Source organism: Thrips palmi, unplaced genomic scaffold (assembly GCF_012932325.1).
Source record: "Thrips palmi isolate BJ-2018 unplaced genomic scaffold, TpBJ-2018v1 HiC_scaffold_7, whole genome shotgun sequence".
Taxonomy (NCBI): Eukaryota; Metazoa; Arthropoda; class Insecta; order Thysanoptera; family Thripidae; genus Thrips; species Thrips palmi.
The window spans coordinates 5,581,946-5,600,911 of record NW_023144634.1 but is presented as its reverse complement, the minus strand read 5'-3'; the positions used below and the strand labels follow the sequence as shown (position 1 = coordinate 5,600,911).

At 57.9% G+C, this 18,966-nt stretch overlaps 1 protein-coding gene across 1 annotated transcript; it reads left to right on the top strand.

The window, feature by feature from the left end:
• The first annotated feature begins 1,005 nt into the window (after positions 1-1,005).
• On the top strand, positions 1,006-18,884 carry LOC117652903 (diuretic hormone class 2). The gene is made up of 3 exons (XM_034398118.1): positions 1,006-1,098; positions 7,479-7,592; positions 17,039-18,884. Exons 1-3 carry the CDS (start codon positions 1,016-1,018, stop codon positions 17,214-17,216), a joined length of 375 nt encoding a protein of 124 aa, XP_034254009.1. The 5' UTR covers positions 1,006-1,015; the 3' UTR covers positions 17,217-18,884.
• The last annotated feature ends 82 nt before the right edge of the window (positions 18,885-18,966 follow it).

Here is an 18,966-nt window from a genome sequence, read left to right as displayed (position 1 = left end):
ACGGTGCACGCGCATCAGGGGACCGCCTCTGCGCAATTTCCGCAATCATCTCGCAAGCAGGAAACGGAATCTTTTTCTTTTTTTCGCGTTCCGGTCGCTTGATGTGAGTTTTCGCCGAAAGGTCGACATGAAGCCGTTGCTGCTGTCGCCGGGGCGGCGCCCACCGTTAATTCCGTCTCTAAACTAAAAAAAAATAATTAAAGTGTGCTGGCGTTGTTTTTCGCGCCGTAGTTCCTCCCGGGCCAGGATTGGTCCGCCTCCACGATGGGTACAAGTTCGCCGGCAGGCCCTCACGGCCAAGCAGGCAGCCAAATAATTAAGGGTCACACCTCCTGAATTGGGGGGGGGGGTGACCTGCGAGGCCCAGACCAAAGGGCAAGGCTGCTGGAGGGGAGAAATCGCCGCTGCTTTCAAACTGCCCTTCGACTCTCGTTTCGACTTGCTCGGGCAGTCGGGACTCGGTCGGGACGAAAAGCCGCGTCGGCGCTACACTGTATCTCTCTCTCTCTCCCACGGTCCGCCCCAAGCGTGCGAGAGAGACAGATACAGCGACGCCTCGGATTCATTCTGCTGCTTGGTCACTCGGGCCGGTGTCAGCAAGTTGCCGTTAAACCCAGCGAACTGCGGCAGTGACTGCTTTTGGAACTCGTTAATTTTTCATACCTGCACGGTGTTGCTTCTGCGCGCCTCTCTCTTTTTATGCTCGCTCTTTCTCGCTCTCGGCGCTCAGGGGAGATAAACCCGATCATTCTGCTCTCGTTGCCGACGCGGGACCCGCATTCGTTTTATTGCGGATTAGCTGGAAAAAATAATAAAAAAAAACAGCATCATCAACTCGACTCCGACCACGAGGGGATTATATTGTCACTATTTTGGCGGAAAGCAGGGATGATGCAGAGCAGACACAGAGTACATGCCGCTTAAGTTGGCTCTTTTTTTTTGTTTTGTGTTGTTTTTGCTTCCATTCCGGCTTGTTTGTAAAGCAACTTCCGCGGTTCTGTTGCAGGACAGCGACATGCAGACCTACACTGTGCTGCTGGCCGCCGTGTTGGCGGCAGCCGCCTTCGTGACCGCGGTGCGAGCGGCGCCCATGGGCGGGTGAGTACACTGTCAATTAAAACAAAACGGAAACAAACAACAACACGCACGGCGCTCGTGCCCGCGGGGGCGGCCGTCCTCGCTGTCCGCCCGCCTCGCTGCCCGTCGAATTGTTCCGCCAACTTGTCCCGTGTAATTGTTTTTTCCTCCTAGCCGGTCAGCAGTTTCAACTGCTTCTGCGTTACTGCTGCTTTTTATTGGCGTCCATTCGAGCGTGGTGGCGTATGAGCCGTACGTGAGCAAGTAAGCAGTCCGCCCACGGCAGTCCGCCAGAAGGCCACCCAAGTCTGTCTCTCTCGCACCCTTCGCCCCTACACCGTGAGTCCGAGTTGGAATCAGCATCTTGCTCCACAAGGGCCGCGCGCCAGGCTGGCCAGGCTCACGAAGTGATTGCGCCAATAAGGCCCGGTTCAAGGTCAAGTTCAAGGTCATCCCGGAGTCGGAGACAAATTGAGAGCGGCCCTTCCGCGGCAGTGAAGCGATCCCACACAGTGTCGTTCCGTCGCTCTCTCTCTCTCTCTCTCTCTCTCTCTCTCTCTCTCTCTCTCTCTCTCTCTCTCTCTCTCTCTCTCTCTCTCTCTCTCTCTCTCTCTCTCTCTCTCTCTCTCTCTCACCCACCCACCCGTCAGGACCCCAGGGGAGCGAGAGAGATGACGATGTCGCCTTGCTGTCACCACGGTCGCCTCAGGGCGCAGGCAGAGCCACCACGCCCCGCCCGTCGACGGTAGTGTAGGAGACGCCGCTCTAAATTGGAGGGAAAGCCAGCGATGGTTTAAATAATCAATCCGCCTATTATTAGGCAAGCAGCTTTGGCTGCCCAGGGACCCCCAGGGACCGAGGACCCGGACCACCGGCGGGGAGCCGAGACGACCCGGGCAGCATCACAACAACCACGCCACGCTCGGTAGCTTGGCCGAAACCCCTAATTAACCCAAATAACGGTGAAGAAAGTAAACCGGGGATTAATGCAGTTTCTTCGGCAGCCTGCTTGGCGCCCTCTGACGTCATCCTGCCCCAGCCCGCCGAGCGCACCGGACCGTCGTCGCACGGCGCAAGTCTCGACGGCATGCCTAATTTATACTACAACACACTTAGTCTGTTGGAAAGTGGGGCCGCCGAGGCGCGCCGAGGGGCGAGCGCACCGCAAGGCTCTCTTCCGACTTCCTCCCTCCCTCTCTCTCTCTCTCCCCCTCTCCCTCTCCCTCTCCCTCTCCCGCCGCTTCCAGCGCCCCCCGCCGCGCCGCCAAAGTGTTGCAGGAAAATGCACTGCAAAAGGCCTGTCGCCCATCACGCGTGGAGCGCACGACGACGTCCTGAGTGACGTCATTACCGCCGGTCTGTCTGTCTGTCTGTCTGTCTGAGGGGCCGACACCGTCCCTTCGCGACCCTTCCGATAGTGCCCCTGGGGATTGATTCCAGACCCCGCAGTCGCTCCGAGTCCCAGATCTGGGCTGATGGAAGGCTCTGGTTCAAATTTATGCACGGGACATCGCCGTCCTGGAGGTCGCATTGGTTGTGACCGATTCCGTTCGGCAGTGAGTGAGCCATCACAACACTGGCAGGGTGAAGCCCCGAGAGCGTGTTCACCTCGTCTTGCAAACGGCGCCGCAACAATCGAGAAACCGGATTTGTGGCGCCACTGCCCGCAGACGACGGGCTTAAGTGGAGCCTGTGGCCGGGCCGGGCCGGCCAGCCGGATTAAAACGTTGTCTTGATGAGCTGGAGGGGGTGCGGCGCCAGGGCCGCCAGGGCGCACAGTCCCGGAGCCACAGGTGGACCCAGATGACGCAGGCGGACGCAGGCGGACGCAGGCGGGAAGTTTGTTTTGGCTGTTTGGCCCGCTGCCAGGCTGCCAGTGCCCCGTCCCGCCCCACCAGTGGTCCCGGGGCGCAGTCATTCGGTTTACCTGCCGGACCGCTTCCGGCCGAACCACCCCGAGCCAGAGCCTTCCGGGCGGTCAGCACCATGACGTTGTTGCTCTCTCTCTCTCTCTCTCTCTCTCTCTCTCTCTCTCTCTCTCTCTCTCTCTCTCTCTCTCTCTCTCTCTCTCTCTCTCTCTCAAAGAGCCAGTGCCAAAGAGCTTGGCTTGACAAACGCCGCTTGAAACGCCGCTTGAAACGCCGCGAACGACACACTCTCTGGAGCCGAAAACGCCACAAACTTTGAGGCCGACTTCCCACCTTTACTGCAGACACACGTGTTGTGCCTTGTTGCGCGCTGCGGCAAGGAGGTCTTTTTACGCGACGCAGTTACCTGTACGTCGAAATACTGTAACGTGTACGGTGAAAACGGTTCTCGCTTTTCCCAGGGACTGCCTGGAAATCGCATACGTGTTTTCTATACTAGAAAACCAGAAACCGTTTTCACCGTGTGTTATCTCAAAACAAAAACAAAAATATTTTTATCTGTTTTGTTGTTGTTGTTGTTCTCATTATTAACAAAACAAAACAAGGTTTTGGCCTCAGCCACCCCCTTTTGCCTTTCTCTCCCCTTCCGGCCCCCCGCAGCCTCCAGACTCCAGCCGCTCCAGCCCCGCAGTGGCCGCCTTGTTCCAGCCAATACCCGTCATTACGTGTGATGCCTCGCGCCGACGTGCCGCCTGGAGGCTCCAGACTCCAGCCGCGGCCTGCTGGGCGTGGCGTGGCGCGGCGTGGCGCCCCGCTGCACCCGTTACGATCCGCGCGGCTGCGAAATGGAAATAGAGGCGCCATATGAAGGCGGGGGCGCTGGGGCGCGCTGCCCCGACGCCACCACACTGCTCATTGCGTGAGCCCCCTCGCCATGCTGCGCTATGCCCGGCCGTGCCCGCTATCGCTCGCGACGCAATTTAATTTTATTCTGCCGCCCAGCCCCGCGTATAATGGCGGCGGGAAGAAAGAGAGAATGTTCACAATGGACGGGCAACGGCCGCGGGCAGCGCGCACTTTCTCCAGCAGCCTGGCCGGGGAGTGGCACGCTCCAGCGCTTGCTCCAGCAACAGACTCCAGAGGCGTCACTCACTGCAGCGACGCTGCGGCAACAGCAAGCAAGTGATGACTGAGAAGGCCAGGCTCCAGCGGGTGATCATTCCAGCGTCAATCCAGCGACAATCCAGCGTCACTCACGCGTCACTTCAGAGTCACTCCAGCGTCACTCGAGCGTCACTTCAGCGTCACTCCAGCCTCACTCCAGCGTCTCAGTGTTGCAGCATGAGTATGTAACGACAGAAGCCACGTGTCGAACGGTTGCCAACAGGACTTGCCCGGACTCATCTTCGCAACGACCCTGAAGTGGTGACCCTGGAGTGGCGACTCGGCTGGAAATGCAATCTGGGGCTCACTGCGTCGTGAAAACCCCGGCCGCCTATGATCCCCGGCGATCCACGCGGCATAAGCGCGGCTCAGGCCGCACAGTGTGTGAGCGCGATGATGGTCTGGGCGTGCCTCGGCCCACACGGTGTTCCGCCTCGCCAGGTTCCAGCGACGCTAGCAACGCGTTCTTGCTTGTGTGATTACGGCCACAAATTCAATCAGAACTAATCCGAGGGTAGTAGCTGGGATAGAATGGAGTGGAGAGCAGGGATGACGCAGCCCCCCCCCCCCCCCCCCCACCCCTTTCCTGCGACCTCAGGGCTCACCTCCCGGGTGTCCCGTGCTGTGTCCTGGTCGCCGGCCCCGTAGAACCGAGGGTCTGGCAGGACCAGAAGGATGCACGAACGGAGATCCCGCCTCCGGCCCCCCGGTTTATTCATAAGGCTAAGTGGATTTAAAGATTATGGCGTCTCATTCTTCCATGTGGAGGGCAGTGGCACTGCACTGTGAGGCGGCCTGTCGAAACAAAAAATGGCGCCCTAAGGCTTCCCATTGTGAAGGCAAGACAATGATGGATTGCTCCGTCTCCCTCGCTCTCTTTCATTCTCAGTGATTTCTTTTTCCAGTTTTCCATCATCCTTTTTGTGCTGTTTTCTACTGTTGTTGTTGTTGTAGTTACCCGATTGAAACGAGCTGTTCTTGCAGGTCTCATGAAAGTTCCAAACAGACCAGGAGATTGTTTTTTTTTGTTCTAAAAAGACATTGTCCTTTCCGTGCTTTGTGGCGTCGCCTCCCACACTTTATTTTTTGTCTGCAGTCCTTTGCGTTGGTGGACGGACGGGTCAAGCGTGCATTTGTTGCTCTGTGCCGCCGCTTTACGGCCTTCTGCTGGGCTGTGTGGGCGTGGTGGAGCGGGGCGGGGCGGGGCGGGGCGGGCTGGTGCGGGGGGCGGGCCGGGGCGGGCCGGGGCGGGGCGGGGCAAGCAACGGCAGATTGAAACGGACTGGGCGATCGGCAAATGGAGATGCACCGATACGCCTCGCCGGGGCGCTGCCTCCCCCTATGCCACCCCCAACATAATTCACAACTTTAGTTTTCATTTCGTTATTTTGTTTCTGTTAAGTTCTTTTTGTTTCGTTCTTGTTTTAAACCCGTGTCGACTCTGGTCTGGCACACGCTCATAACCTTTCTAAGCAATTGTAAGGTACAAACTTTTCGGTTTGTAAGAAAAGTTCGTGAATTGCGAAACGCTCTTTTCTTTGCAAGTGCGTCTTCGTGCTCAAAATGCCTCTTGTGATGAGCTTGATTCGAGAGTGAGTGCACACAATCATCGAAGACGCCGAGGTCCGTGAATGTTTCGAGTGGCTGCACAGCGACCGGCCGAACGACGACATTGCAAGGGACCAAGGTTTCGGATGGCTCAACTCGGCAGGGAATAATTCACCAGGGTGGCAAACACGACAAAGGGAATGCGTAAGACGCCCCCTCCTCTCTCTCTCTCTCTCTCTCTCTCTCTCTCTCTCTCTCTCTCTCTCTCTCTCTCTCTCTCTCTCTCTCTCTCTGTCTATCCTCGGGCCGTTCCGCTATACGGCCTCTGGGCCTGTGGGACACGCCGGCAGTGGAAGACGCCGGGACGATGGCCCTTCACCTCCACTGCAAAAGACTAATTTGCATTCGGGGAAGGAAACACGTGAATCTCTGCCACACGCCCGCCGCGCGGCTCCGTCTCCCTCGCACCCCTACGGGGCGCCCCGTGAGTGCGACAGAGACAGAGCGACGAAACGACTCTGCGGAATCAGTCTGCGAGAGACGCGAGCTTGCGCGGCGTGGCGCAATTTGTTGCCCGCGGAACCGCAAGTGGGCGAGGCGGGCCAGTTTCACAGTTCAGCCGCCGGGCGGTTCGTCGCGAATTTGGCGAGTGGGGAATTGGGGGAGGGGCAGCCCGGGGCTCGCCCCTGCCGTGTGAGAACGAGATGAAGCGGTTAGCGAGCCGCTCTGGGTCTTTGGCGGCTTTGGCGGCCCGAGCGTCGCCCAGCCCGGAGTTTGTACAACCCCCTCCCCCCCTCCCCTCGGTCCGCTCTCCGACGTCCCCGACCGGCGCCGTGCGAGTTGAGTGTTCCGCTTATCGTCGACACGGCACCGCGCGGTGGGGAGCGGGAGAGAGAGAGAGAAAAATAAAAAGGCCCTGCCGAGATTCGAACGCACCCCGTCCCGCTGCGTGTTGCCGCGACCACAGGATGGGCCCTAATGGCCGCTTTACGGGGCGGCCCGGCCATGGCCCGGCCGCAGACTGAGAGTCGTGTTCGCCGCACGCTCAGCGCACGCGAGGCGAGCCGCAGGGGTGCGAGAGAGACAGAGCGACGAGAGCGCCTCGGCCGAGACTCCTTTCAGCTTCGGACAAGACGGCGAGACGCGACGCCGCGTGAGCGCAGGATTGCCGTGGACCTGCGACACATTTCAGGCTCCTCTTAATTCAACGCGTGTTTTTTTTTTTTTTTTTTTTGACGCGGCGTGCTCGACCGCTAAGCTGCAGCTTGCAGCGCGTTGATTTCGCTAGACGAGGTTAGGCCGGCTTGGCAGCTGCTGCTCGCGACGCGAGGAGACTAAGTCAGTCAGCGAGACGCAGTGAGGCGCAGTCGGCCTGAGTGCAGAGGGACTCATTTATCACCAAGAATTGCATTGTGACTGGCTGGCTGGCTGGCTGGCTGGCTGCCTGCCTGGCTGGCGCTGGGGACGGCGAGGCGCGAGGCGCAACAGGACGCCGCGGCGCGAGCGATTCCAAAGAGAAGCTCCGTCTCTCTCGCACCCGTAGGGAGCACCCCGTCAGTGCGACGGAGACAGGGCGACGAAAAGGCCGGCTCTCCGGAGTCAGTCCACTGAAGGAAACAAATGCCACCCGGGGGCCGCGCGGCGCGCGGCGCGCGGCAAAACAATGGCATAAATATTCGCCGTCTCTGTCGCACGGTTGTAATGCTGTAATCGAACGGAGTGGTGGAGGGGGGCAGAGGCGAGGTGCAGCCAACAAGCTTCCTCCTCTTTCCTAATTTTAATAACCTTCTCGACTTTTCTCTTTTTTTTTCTTTTTTGCAGCGAGCCCGTGTACAACTACGCCAGGCCGGGGGAGATCGACGCCGAGGACCTCGTGGAGCTGCTCAAGAGGATAGCGGAGCTGCGGCGAGCGGAGCAGGGCGTGCCGCAGGAGGCGTAAGTACACTGCCAAGGGGCGGATCCAGCGACGGCGTCAAAGGGGGCCGTGCCGCCGGAGAACACGAACCGACTCCGCGTGGTGCGCTTCGTCGCTCTGTCTCTCTCGCACCTACGCGGGGGCCCTCCGAGTGCGAGAGCGACAGAGCGACGAGAGCAGCAACAACTTTGTTGAGCCTGCTGGGGCATGGCTGGGGGGAAGTGAGACTCGCTTATTTCCAGACGCGCCTTGTACCATTACCGCTGCAAATTCAAATTTCGCCTCGTTTCGCGCCAGCGTGTCGCGGCCTCGCGGGTCGGCATGTTCCGACGTTCCAACACCCGCAGTGGAAAAAGGCCTCCCGCACCCCTTCCCTTCAGCGACTCGTGGTCCACTGTTACACCGCGCGCGGGGCGGCGGGGGGGCGGCGCGGGGCGTTTAATGTTTAACACCTTCGCGCCGGTGCGAGAACATGGTTCTCGCACGCTGAAAGCCCAAACGCCGATACGAGAACATGGTTCTCGTCACGAGCTGTTTTCGTTCAAAACCTCTAGAAAAGATGGGGTAACTCGGATCGAAAAAGCGATGCCATATTCGGAATCTGCGTAAAATTTCCAACATTTCGGCTAAAAATTTAAGTCTCTAGCATGTAATTTGGCACGAGAACATGGTTCTCGTGCCGGCAGGAACGGATCGCAAACACGAGAACCATGTTCTCGTACCGGCGGGAAAGCCATTTCACCAAGGTAAATTCACAAAAAAACGTCCTCGTACTTTTGTGATTTTACCTTGGTGAAGTGGCGTTCCCGCCGGTACGAGAACATGGTTCTCGTGTTTGCGATCCGTTCCTGCCGGCACGAGAACATGGTTCTCGTGCCAAATATGGCATCGCTTATTTGATCCGAGTTACCCCATCTTTTCTAGAGGTTTTGAACGAAAAAAGCTCGCGACGAGAACCATGTTCTCGTATCGGCATTTGGGCTTTTATCGTGCGAGAACCATGTTCTCGCACCGGTGTAAAGAGGCTGAGTCTATTTTTTTTTTTTTGGTGAGTTCTAATTTTATTATCCCTTTACCACCAATTGTGGCCTTTCAGCCGGTACGAGAACATGGTTCTCGTACGGCAAAGGCTCAGACGCCGACACGAGAACATGGTTCTCGTATAGGAGATTTTTGGCGCATGGTGTTTGGGTGGTCATACCAAGTCCGAATAACCATGTGCCATGTGGTTGCGACGTAAGGTTCGGAAGTTAGCACCTTCGGCATCTAGGCTTTTCCACCAAACTTAGCTTCGGCGCGAAGGTGTTAAGCGGTCCGCTGGCACCGTCGGCACCGTCGGGATGAAATGACTCGAAAGAAGCGAGATAGCGCCGCAGCGCGTTGCAGCGCCGCAACAAACCTTTGTCGCCTTGTGCCACTTTCAAAACGGCTTTTCCGCACTCACTCAAGCGGTTCAAGCTTTCTCAATAAAACGAAAAAAGAGCAGAAAATATGGCGGTGGGTGGGCGGGGGCCTTGGACGGCCTGGTCTACAGCTACGCGATGCCGTTTTTGACTTAAGTAAATTTCAAGGCTGGTGAAAGGGACGCACCACCAATACGTCGCGTTCCACAGTTCCTAACAACACGGTAAAAACGGAACCTGGTTTTCCCAGGAAGCCAATGGTGATTGTATAGGCGATTTCCAGGCGGTTCCTGGGAAAACCAGGTACCGTTTTTAACGTGAAGGCGCGAGAGCTATCTCACGTAAACGTCCACATTCGCATAGGCAGACCACCCACTACATTGCGGTCTCGTCGTCTCTCTTCTCTCTCTCTCTCTCTCTCTCTCTCTCTCTCTCTCTCTCTCTCTCTCTCTCTCTCTCTCTCTCTCTCTCTCTTCACTAGCCTCCTTTCACACCTGTTGCAAAGGGCGGCCTGCCAAAATGACGGCAGTGACACCAGGCTGTGTGACGCGCCGTCACCAAATTACCTGCTCAGCCTGCCACATTCTCTGTCTGTCTGTCTGTCTGTCTGTCTGTCTGTCTGTCTGTCTGTCTGTCTGTCTGTCTGTCTGTCTGTCTGTCTGTCTGTCTGTCTGTCTGTCTGTCTGTCTGCCCGAGTGTCAAGTGACAGAGGCGGTCGGGCCGCTCGACGAGAGTGACAGAGACAGCGCGCAAAATCGGAGGCAGCCCACTTCCACGCCCACACTGTAGGCCCCACAGCCCCGTCTGACGAGCGGAGCCAGCGGAGACGCCGACCGATGTTGACACTTGAAATTAATTGCGTTTGCCATTGATTTACAGCCCTCCATAGTTCGGTTGACGCATGTGCACATTTGCATGTGGCACACCGCGAGGACACGCTGTCTCTCTCGCTCCCTCCCTCTCACGTCAGTGCCATCCGGAGTGCTTCATTTGCGTGATTGCCCGTCTCCCTTCGGAACCACCTGTTAAAGCCATTACGCGCCGCGAATTCGCGCCGCCAGGATTAGGCCGCGAGGCCGGGGCCCAAATCCCCATATTGGGGCCGTTAAAAAAGTTATCGCTTTCGGCGCCCCGGCCCGGCGTCCGCCCCGGCCGGCCCCGGCACTCTGTCGGAACAGGGGAACCAGCGAGGGGGGAACAACTTCCCACATTCGTTGTACAAAATTTGACCACATTCCACATTCAGGTGGCAAAAACGCCTGTAAGTAGGCAACATGTGTGGCAAAAACGTCAGAAATCTTGCACATTCTTCCACATTCACACAATCATTGTACACAAAATTTTACAGTGGGTCACCCCTTGGGAACCAGCCTCGCTCAGACTCTCCAAAACATGGTCGTCTCTCTCTCACACCAAGCGACTCATGAGTGCGAGGGAGACAGAGCGACGAAACGACGCTCGGAATCCGTCTGCAGGTTGGCCAGGCTGGCCGAGCGCCTGTGGAGTCCAGGGTAGGCCAGCCCGCACGACACCGGCGTCGCCGCGTTGCCTACCCAGGGCTTCGCGGGCGCTCTGCAGTGGCTCTCACTCTAAAAAATAATATAGGATTTTGTAACGATCTTGATACAAAATTCTGTAACACGTCAGTCGGATACAAAAATTTGTATCCTTGATCCTAAATTCTGTATCACGTCAAGAATGTTACGAATTTACGAATCAGTGCTTCAAAATTCTAAATCTGACACAAAATTCTGTACTTCTTGTTTCAATATTCACAATCAGTGATATAGTTCCATGTAAAAATGCGATCTTTATGCAAATAACTGTAACTGATACAGAAAACCGTAACATATCGTTACAAGTTTACATATCGTCTGATGCAAAAATTAAAAACGCAAATTTAAAGTCAAATTTCGAGCTTAATTTTTAAAATCACAGTTGATCGGGCGAAAAAATCTAACGTGGGGCATGGTACTTTAGAAGCTTCGGGCGAGGAACTCTAACTGTCGCGCCGCAGGGCTCGTTTCCCCACCACTACCTGGGCGTGCAGCGTGCCCGCTCGGGTCATCGCAGTCTGAGGCCTCCTCCCCACCGGCGCAGTGGCGCAAGCGGTAGCATGCCGAGCTGGCAATCCGGGGAAACCCGGGGTTTGGTTCCGGAGAACGCAGTTCGGTTTCTCCGGGTATTCGGGAGTACAGGAGCGACGGAGTGAATGTGTAGGAATGAACGATCGTTGAGGTTCAAATTTTGTTTATAAAACGACAAATTTTTTTTGATTTTTTCATTGCAGAATTCTGTAACCGGGAAACAGTTTACCGAAACGCGTGATAAAAAATTTTATATCAGTGCTGATACAAAATTCTGTAACATTTGTAGTGGAAATTACTGCGTAACCATGTTACAGAATTTTGTATTGAAATTTTTTTGAGTGCTGTTAGAGACAGAGCGACAAGAGGGCGCTTCGAAATCACTCGGCAGGTGGCGCAAGCGGCACAAGCAGCAGACCGGGGGCCGACTGACTCGACCGCATCAACTCTTCCACGCCGTCCTGGCAGGCCGGCCGGCCGGACCGCAGACTACGCGGCCGCGCGGCCACGAGGCTACACAGTGCAGCAGCTCAATCCCGTATGCGCATTTTAAGCAGCCAGCCAGTTCGGCTGGGGCCGACCCCGCCGTGGACCCCGCCGCCCCGGCTGTCTGCTTGGCCCCGCGCTGCCCCGCGCTGCCCCGCGCTGCCCCGCGCTGCCCGCAAAGACGACCGTTCAGCCGGCCTTCCGCCAGCGGCCCTCGTAAAACGAACAAATTAAAACTTGTATAGTTTTTATTAGTTTTTTAGTAAATTTTGTTAAATTTTAAAAATTGAATTAAATTTGACTAAACTTAAGTATTTTTAATTAATTTTCATTTGCAAAACTAGAATTTGATAATCTTTGTAAGCTGCTTTGATTAAATCTTAAATTAAATTGAATAAATGCAGCTTACAAAGATTAACAAATTCTAGTTTTGCAAATGAAAATTAATTAAAAATACTTAAGTTAAGTCAAATTTAATTCAATTTTTAAAATTTAACAAAATTTACTAAAAAACTAATAAAAACTATACAAGTTTTAATTTGTTCGTTTTACGAGGGGGGCTACTTCCGGACGGGGCTCTCGTCGCTCCGTCTCTCTCGCACCCCAGTGGCACCCCGCAAAGGAGCGAGAGAGACAGAGCCACGAAGCGCTGCTCGGAGTAAGAACCCTCCGGGCCTCCCGGCTGGACCGGGCCCGGCTCGTGTTAATTTGATTTCACAACAGGATGCAGAGTGAGGTCCGCGCTGCCAGTGGTGCGGCGCTGTGGCGCTGGGGCAGTGGCGCGAACCGCGCGGCCGGGCGCCAGGCGTAGACGGGCCGAATAAGCGTAGTTAAGCGTAGTTGAGCCCGAATGATAACCGGGTCAGCCGGAGGGTTCGAGGCGCGACAACGTGCACGTGTTTGGCCCGCGTGTCACGCATGCCCCTCCCCCTTTTTACTCACGCACAGAGAGAGAGAGAGAGAGAGAGACGCAGCGAGCTGGAATCTGGTCGGGATGCTGGCGGGGCTCATCAGCAGTCACCTGCCCGGCCTGCCGGCCTGCCCCTCTGTGTTCCAGTCCCGCCCTATAACCCGCATAATCCCGCCCGGCCCTGTCGCGACCCTGTCGACCCGTTGCCAGGGTCGAGTGTAAGTGTGTTAGTGCAGGAGGGGTGCTGCGGTGAGCGAGGTCGGGTCCCTGTCGTGGTGCGGGACCGCTTTGGCGCCGAGCGAGCAAGCGGCGGAACTATGACGTCTGAGGAAAAAAAGAAAAACCACTTTGAAAAGTGGGGATTCGAACCCGGGTACCTGGCGTGGAAAACTACGCCGCTTCCGACTCGGCCACTCGTCCGAAGCCACTCCATACGCTGTTGGATCGGGAATGGCCGAGCGCTGCGGCACGTGGAGCGCACCTGGCGATTCATTACAGCCGCCTCGGCGCGCGCAACGCCACGCCACGCCACGGTGCGGGGACGCACGGCTGCGTCTGTTCGGCAGGCAGGCCAGGCAGAGGCAGACCGCGATTTCCAAACACCCGACGTGCTCAGTTTCGCGCCGCCACAACTTTAGACTTTACGGTGGCGTGGTGGGCGAACCCACTTCGGGCCTCCTCGGCGTAAAAGAAAGGGCGTTTATGGTTAATGTGATTTTATGACACACGGCGAGGCGGGGTGGGGCGGGGCGAGGCGAGGCGGGGCGGGGCGGGGCGGGGTGAGGTGGAGGACGCTCCAGCTGCTTCAGCGAGCCGGAGAGGACGCCTCGCCTAATTGAGACATACTTGAAAACTTGGCCGAGCTGCGCGTTATTGCCGTGTAAAGTGACGGGGAATCCACGAGCGGGGCGAGGTGGGGCGGGGTGGGGCGCGGTAAGGTGGCGGTCGTTTCAAATCCTTGGAAAAGGGGCAATTTTCTGTTCCTCTTTTCCTCGCCGCGACGGACGATGGACGACGGCGGCGACGTCGCCGCAGTCAGGACTCAGTCGCACTGAAATGAGGGCCTCGCGATTCTCGTCACACTCCCCGGTCTCGCCTCGTCACGCGTCACGCTGCGGGGGCGCCATCCCGATGAAGGGGACGCCACGCCGCGCACGCAGCGGATTTACGCCGCAATTGTCACTGAGTCCGTTTTGATCGGCCGGCGAAGATTCCCAGGGTTTCCAAGCCCATTTCTCATCCAATGCGCTGCAGGATACGAGTGGTGGCGCGGTGGGAGTGGCAGTGCTTGTTGTGTTAACCTCCTGTTCATCATTTTTCCATCCACATCAGAGTAGTAAGAGGTCCCTGATTGTAACAGCCATCCTGGTCCCCACTGGAACAGGCCTATGTTACAATGAGGATGGCGGCTGTTACAAGGGGGGACGCTTACTACTACTTCGAACAACCCCGCCTGGACCGCATTGCCCCCTTCCCTCCCACTGCCGCCCCCTCCTTTCGAACCACATCCGTGTCGGAACCGTCGGCACGAGATTGCCCGCAGCCTTGCTGCGAGGACTCGCAGACTCGCAGACGGCCCGCCCTGCACCCATCCCTCCAGCCCCGCGGCCCGCGCCCCGCTCTGTCAACAATCATTACCGCTTCACGCTTACGTTTCTATTGTCAAAATCAACCCCCTGCCCTCGCCCCTCCCCTTTTGCTGCCGCTGCTTCGCTGCTTCTTCTCCACCGCATTCCAGCCCCCCACCCCCTCCCCCTCCCCTGCCCCGATTAGCATGTCGACACGACCGCAGAGCGCAAGCAAGCAAGCGGCAGAAGCACATAGAGCCTCCGGTGCTGCTGGTGCGGTGGTGGTCGCCGCCGTGCCGCCGTGCCGCCCCGGGGCTGGGATGGGGGTTGTTAGGTTTGGGCTTGGCTGCACTGCAGTCTGCAGTGCACCACATCGTTAAGGGGATCGAACGCCACGCCGCTGCCGCCGCCGCGTTGATGTTTTTTTTTAGGTTTCTCATTTTTATTCTTTTTATTTCGGCGTGACACATTTATGTGTGCAAGTGCATGCTCGCGTTGTTGGAGGCGCGCTGGCAGCTTAGCCGCTATCTCTGGCCGCCAAGCCCGGCGAGCGTCGAGGGCGAGGCTCGGGGCGCCAGCACAGCCCCTCTGGGCCCCTCTGCTCTCCGGGCGGTGACATGCGCGCCGAGCACGCCCACGCGAACAACGAGAATTATGGGGTGCCGTTCAAGCGGGCAGCTTCCTGCCTGCCTCTGCCTGCCTGCCCGGCGCCGATGCCGGGGATCGGGTTCGAGTACCGGCCACGGCCGGCCGCTTTTTCCGAAAGGGAAGCCCCAGTGGGTTGGCGTCGTCGTCGGCGTGGCGACCTTCACGCCGCCTGGCGGGGTGGGGCGGGGCGGGGCGGGGTGGCCTAACTGCGTGCGCCCGTCTGTGCATAAGCCAAATTGGAGCAGCCGCAGGACCCGCCACCCCGCCACCCCGCCGCGCCCCGCCCTGGTGCCCGGCCCGCCGCACAAGTGGGTGGAGCAGCACGCGCTGGTGGACCGCGAAGGCCGGCCCGGCCTGCCCCGCCTCGGCCTGCCCCGGCCCGCACGGGTCCGGCCAACACATGGATGCGTCGCAAGGAGCCGCAGCCCCGCTGGGCCCAGGTTCAGGGTTCAGCCTCGGTGCTCCATGAAGGCGCGAACCCTGTCTTCCCTCCACGTTCCCATGGGAAGGGGTCAACTCGGCGTGCTAAATGGCTTCATTTTGTCTTCCCACGCCGGAGAGAAATTAATCTAGATGACGCAAAAAAAATGAGGATGGCGCTTCTGCCTCCCCACCCCACCGCTCCCGCCCCTGCACTGGTGGGTTATGTCCTAATCAAGCAGCAGCGCTGGCGAGGAAATTATTCCGACTGCCCTTTTTATTTCATTTCTAGTCAAAAATTCATGACGCAATTCGGGGTCGCTGCGTCGCCGCTGCATGGCGTCCATGGCGTGCTGCAGTATCTCGTAGGGCCGCACGGAGGACCGACGCGCCCCGTCGGAGGGCTCTGCAGGGTGGGAGGTTCGCGTTCTGGGAAGCCGGGGCGCGTGTTCGACTCCCGCCGACGGCCGCCTTTTCCCCCCTTCCGGTCCGGCCTTGGCCTTGGCGGCGCCGCCGCGCCCGGCACGGCCGGCAGGACAAGTGTAAGGTAATTGCAGAGTGAATTAAAACGAGCCCCCTCGGACTGCTGCGGAGGGAGAGAAAGAAAGAGAGAGAGGGACAGGGAGGCACGAGCACGACCAGTAGCGTTACATCTCGCAATAACCTAGCTGCAAGTAGCTGGTAGTAAGACTGGAAGCCTGGCTGGTAGCATGGCTGGAGGAATGGCTGGAAAAATGACTGGAGCCTGGCTGGAGGCAGGGGCGTGCTGTTGCAGGGACCGAGCAGCGGCAGCGGGGGGCTAGAGGAGTGAGGGACTGGAGACCGGGATGACTAAAAGAAACTCCAAAACCCGGAAACTCGAGACACGGCAGGGCACGGACGGCTGGGCCGGGAGTCGCTGAAAAAGTGATGAGGCGCGTCGCGCCATTGCGTCGCACTGCTGTCGGTAAATTGGAAAGAGAACGAGGATGGGTACCGGAAGCCGGAAGATGCTCCCTGCGCTCCCGTTCGACTGCAGGCCGGTCATGTCGCCGATGTTTTTGTTGTTTTCGTCGCTCTCATGGGGCGACGCGTGTAGGTGCGAGAGAGACAGGGCGACGAAACGCGGGGCGGATTCAGTCTGCAGGCGTCACACAGTGGGCCAGAAGACCGGTGGAGGCGGCCTCGACGTGTTTTGAGCTCCAAACCGAACGTGTGACCCCACCAATGGATTGCTCTCCGAACGAGGAATCCATTGGTGGGGTCACACGTTCAGTTCGAGTCCCAGCTAGCGACTCTGGAGCTCAAAACGCGTCTGGAGTTTTGGCCGCCTCCTCCGGTCTTCTGGCCCACTGTGCGTCACCGGCAGACGTCGCCGTTGTTCACACGCGAGAGGCGGCGCTTCCTGCGCCAAGTCGCTCGGTGAGTGAGCACCAATCCACCGGGCCGTGCCGCGTGCCGTGACGCGTGACCCGGCGGGTGAAGCGCGGTGTCGTTCGAGCGCGTCGACATCGCTGACATGGCGTGAGTGAGTGAGTGCGACAATTGGACAATGGCAGCACGCCCGCTGGCAGTGTGGCGGTGCTGGCACGAAACAGGGAAAGTAGATTGGCCCGTCCTCGTCACACGCGTCACGCGTCCCGCCGCCTTCGGGGAAGGCTGCGATGGAGGGAGTGAGTGGCCGCACGGCCGCACCAACTTGAACTTGTCCGCGAGCAGGCCGGCCCGGCAGGGATGGCCGCGCCAACGGCGAGCGCCAGCCAGGACCCTCTCCGCCTCTCCGCCGCGGTGGAGTGCCCAAACAATGCTCCACCTGTCGCCCCTTCTCAACTCTCCAGACAAATTGGTTTAGCCCCCCTTCCCCAATCTATGTCGGTCCGCCCCTTGCTAAAAGTACCCGGCTCCTCCCCGTGTCCGTGCTCGTGGTGCTCCTGGTGCTCACAGTGTCTGTCCGTCTGTTTGCAGGAAGCGCGGCATGGACTTCGGCCTTTCTCGAGGCTTCTCCGGCGCGGGCGCCGCCAAGCACTTGATGGGTCTGGCCGCAGCCAACTACGCAGGGGGCCCCGGACGCAGGCGACGCAGCGCCCCCGTCGCCACCGCCCCGGCCGCCCCGGCCGCCATCGCCCAGGCCCAGAAGCTGTAGGGCCCCGCGGCCGCCCCGTACAAGGCCCCGTAGGCCGAGGCCTAGCCCCTGCTCCTCGCTTCGCTCCGCCGACATGAAGGCCCTGCGCCAGGGCCGCCAGGGTTCCCGACAACGCTGTAGCACCGCGGCCCGCCGCCCCCGCCGCCACGCCCGCCACGCCCCGCCACGGCCTGCCCCCAGGCACCGGCTGTTCTCTCGGCTTTCGTCCTAGTTTTCTGCTGTTTCATTCCTAACCATTTAGTGAAAATTGATTAAACTATTTAAAAATGCAAGCGGCGGCGAGACCATTCCAGTGGCCGCAGGTCGGCGTCGCGGCGAGGGCGACGCCTCGTCACGGTGGCCATGGCGGCCGTGGTGGCCATGGCCGCCGCCAGCGACGACCGCAGCCACACCGCGACGGCGACCTCGGGGACCCTGGCACTCTGGCCGGGCTGTCCTACGTGTACGCACTTGATGAATTTAGAATCAAGTTTAGTCCCCACTGTTAGTTTCAGTTTATCTTGTTGCGGGAACCCGTCCCCCTCCCCCGGTCTTCCCTGAGTGCCACGTTGCCGATAGGCTGAGGAGCCAGGCTCGGGCAGACCAGACCCCACCCCCTTACCCTGAAATAGGTTCTTCATTCATTCAGTCTAGATGATACGGTAAGATTTGCACCCCGCCACTGCGGGACCGCGTTGGGGAAGAGCGAGCCCTTCGGGCCTTCGGCAATGAATCTACTGAAGAATGCGTTGGATCTGCGCCTTGATTCTGCACACGGCTCTCGTCGCTCCGTCTCTATCGCACTCACTGTGCAAGAGAGACAGGCGAAGACGGCAGGGTTCTCGATCAAACTCCGGGGAGCTCTTCCCCATCTCGTCCCCTTGGGCGCGTTGAGGGTGCACGGGTAGCGGTCCTATCGGCATAGTACGAGCTCATGTATTTGCAAATGGGAACTCGGTTCGTGTAACTATCCATTTTGTTTCTATTTTTTCTGTGGTAATATTTAGTACTGTAAAAACAAAGTGTGTGGGTCTAAAGTCGGCAACCCCTGCAAGTGCCCCTGCCTAAGTACCCAGCAGGTGAGCGTGAGCGTCCGGAGCCCTGCGGCGGTTCGGGCGCGGGCACTGCCATGGCAGTACACTGCAAGCTGTGAGCGTCGCGGCGGGGGAGTCGGCTCAGAGGCACCCGGAAACCAACTCCCGGGAGTGACCTGGCAAGAACCTGGTCCAGCAGAGTCTATTGCAGAGGGACTTTAGATGAAATTTATTAAGATTTTGTTTATTCTGATCAAAACTTTATATTCTACTCGTAGTTATCTCTGGAGGGTGATGCAGCACAGACGCGCGCTGCGATATATTTTTCAAAGAGGAATGGATATATCTGAGGGCTTTTAGGGAGGCCTTGTGAGTGTGACGAGCCACCTAGAACGGTTGTTTCATTAAATGCTAATTATGTGTAAGTTATGTTTTGAGTAAATGTATTAGGACCTAGTAGCTAAACTAGTATGATCTGAGTGTAAGTACAAAAGAGGCCTATGTCATCAGACTGTAGCTAGATTGTTGCAGAATTTCACTTTTAATAACTTCCTTTTAGTCATGCACCTGTTTGGTCTGTTCAATTCAAATCAGAAGTAGATCTCTCGTGTACCTCCACCTACACTGTCAATAAAAGATTCCAACCGCTTCATCACCACCTGCCTTTCTTTGACATTCCTGCTCTTTATGAAGCCTCCAAGCAAGAAGCCTCCAAGAACCTTTGCTCTACACAGATG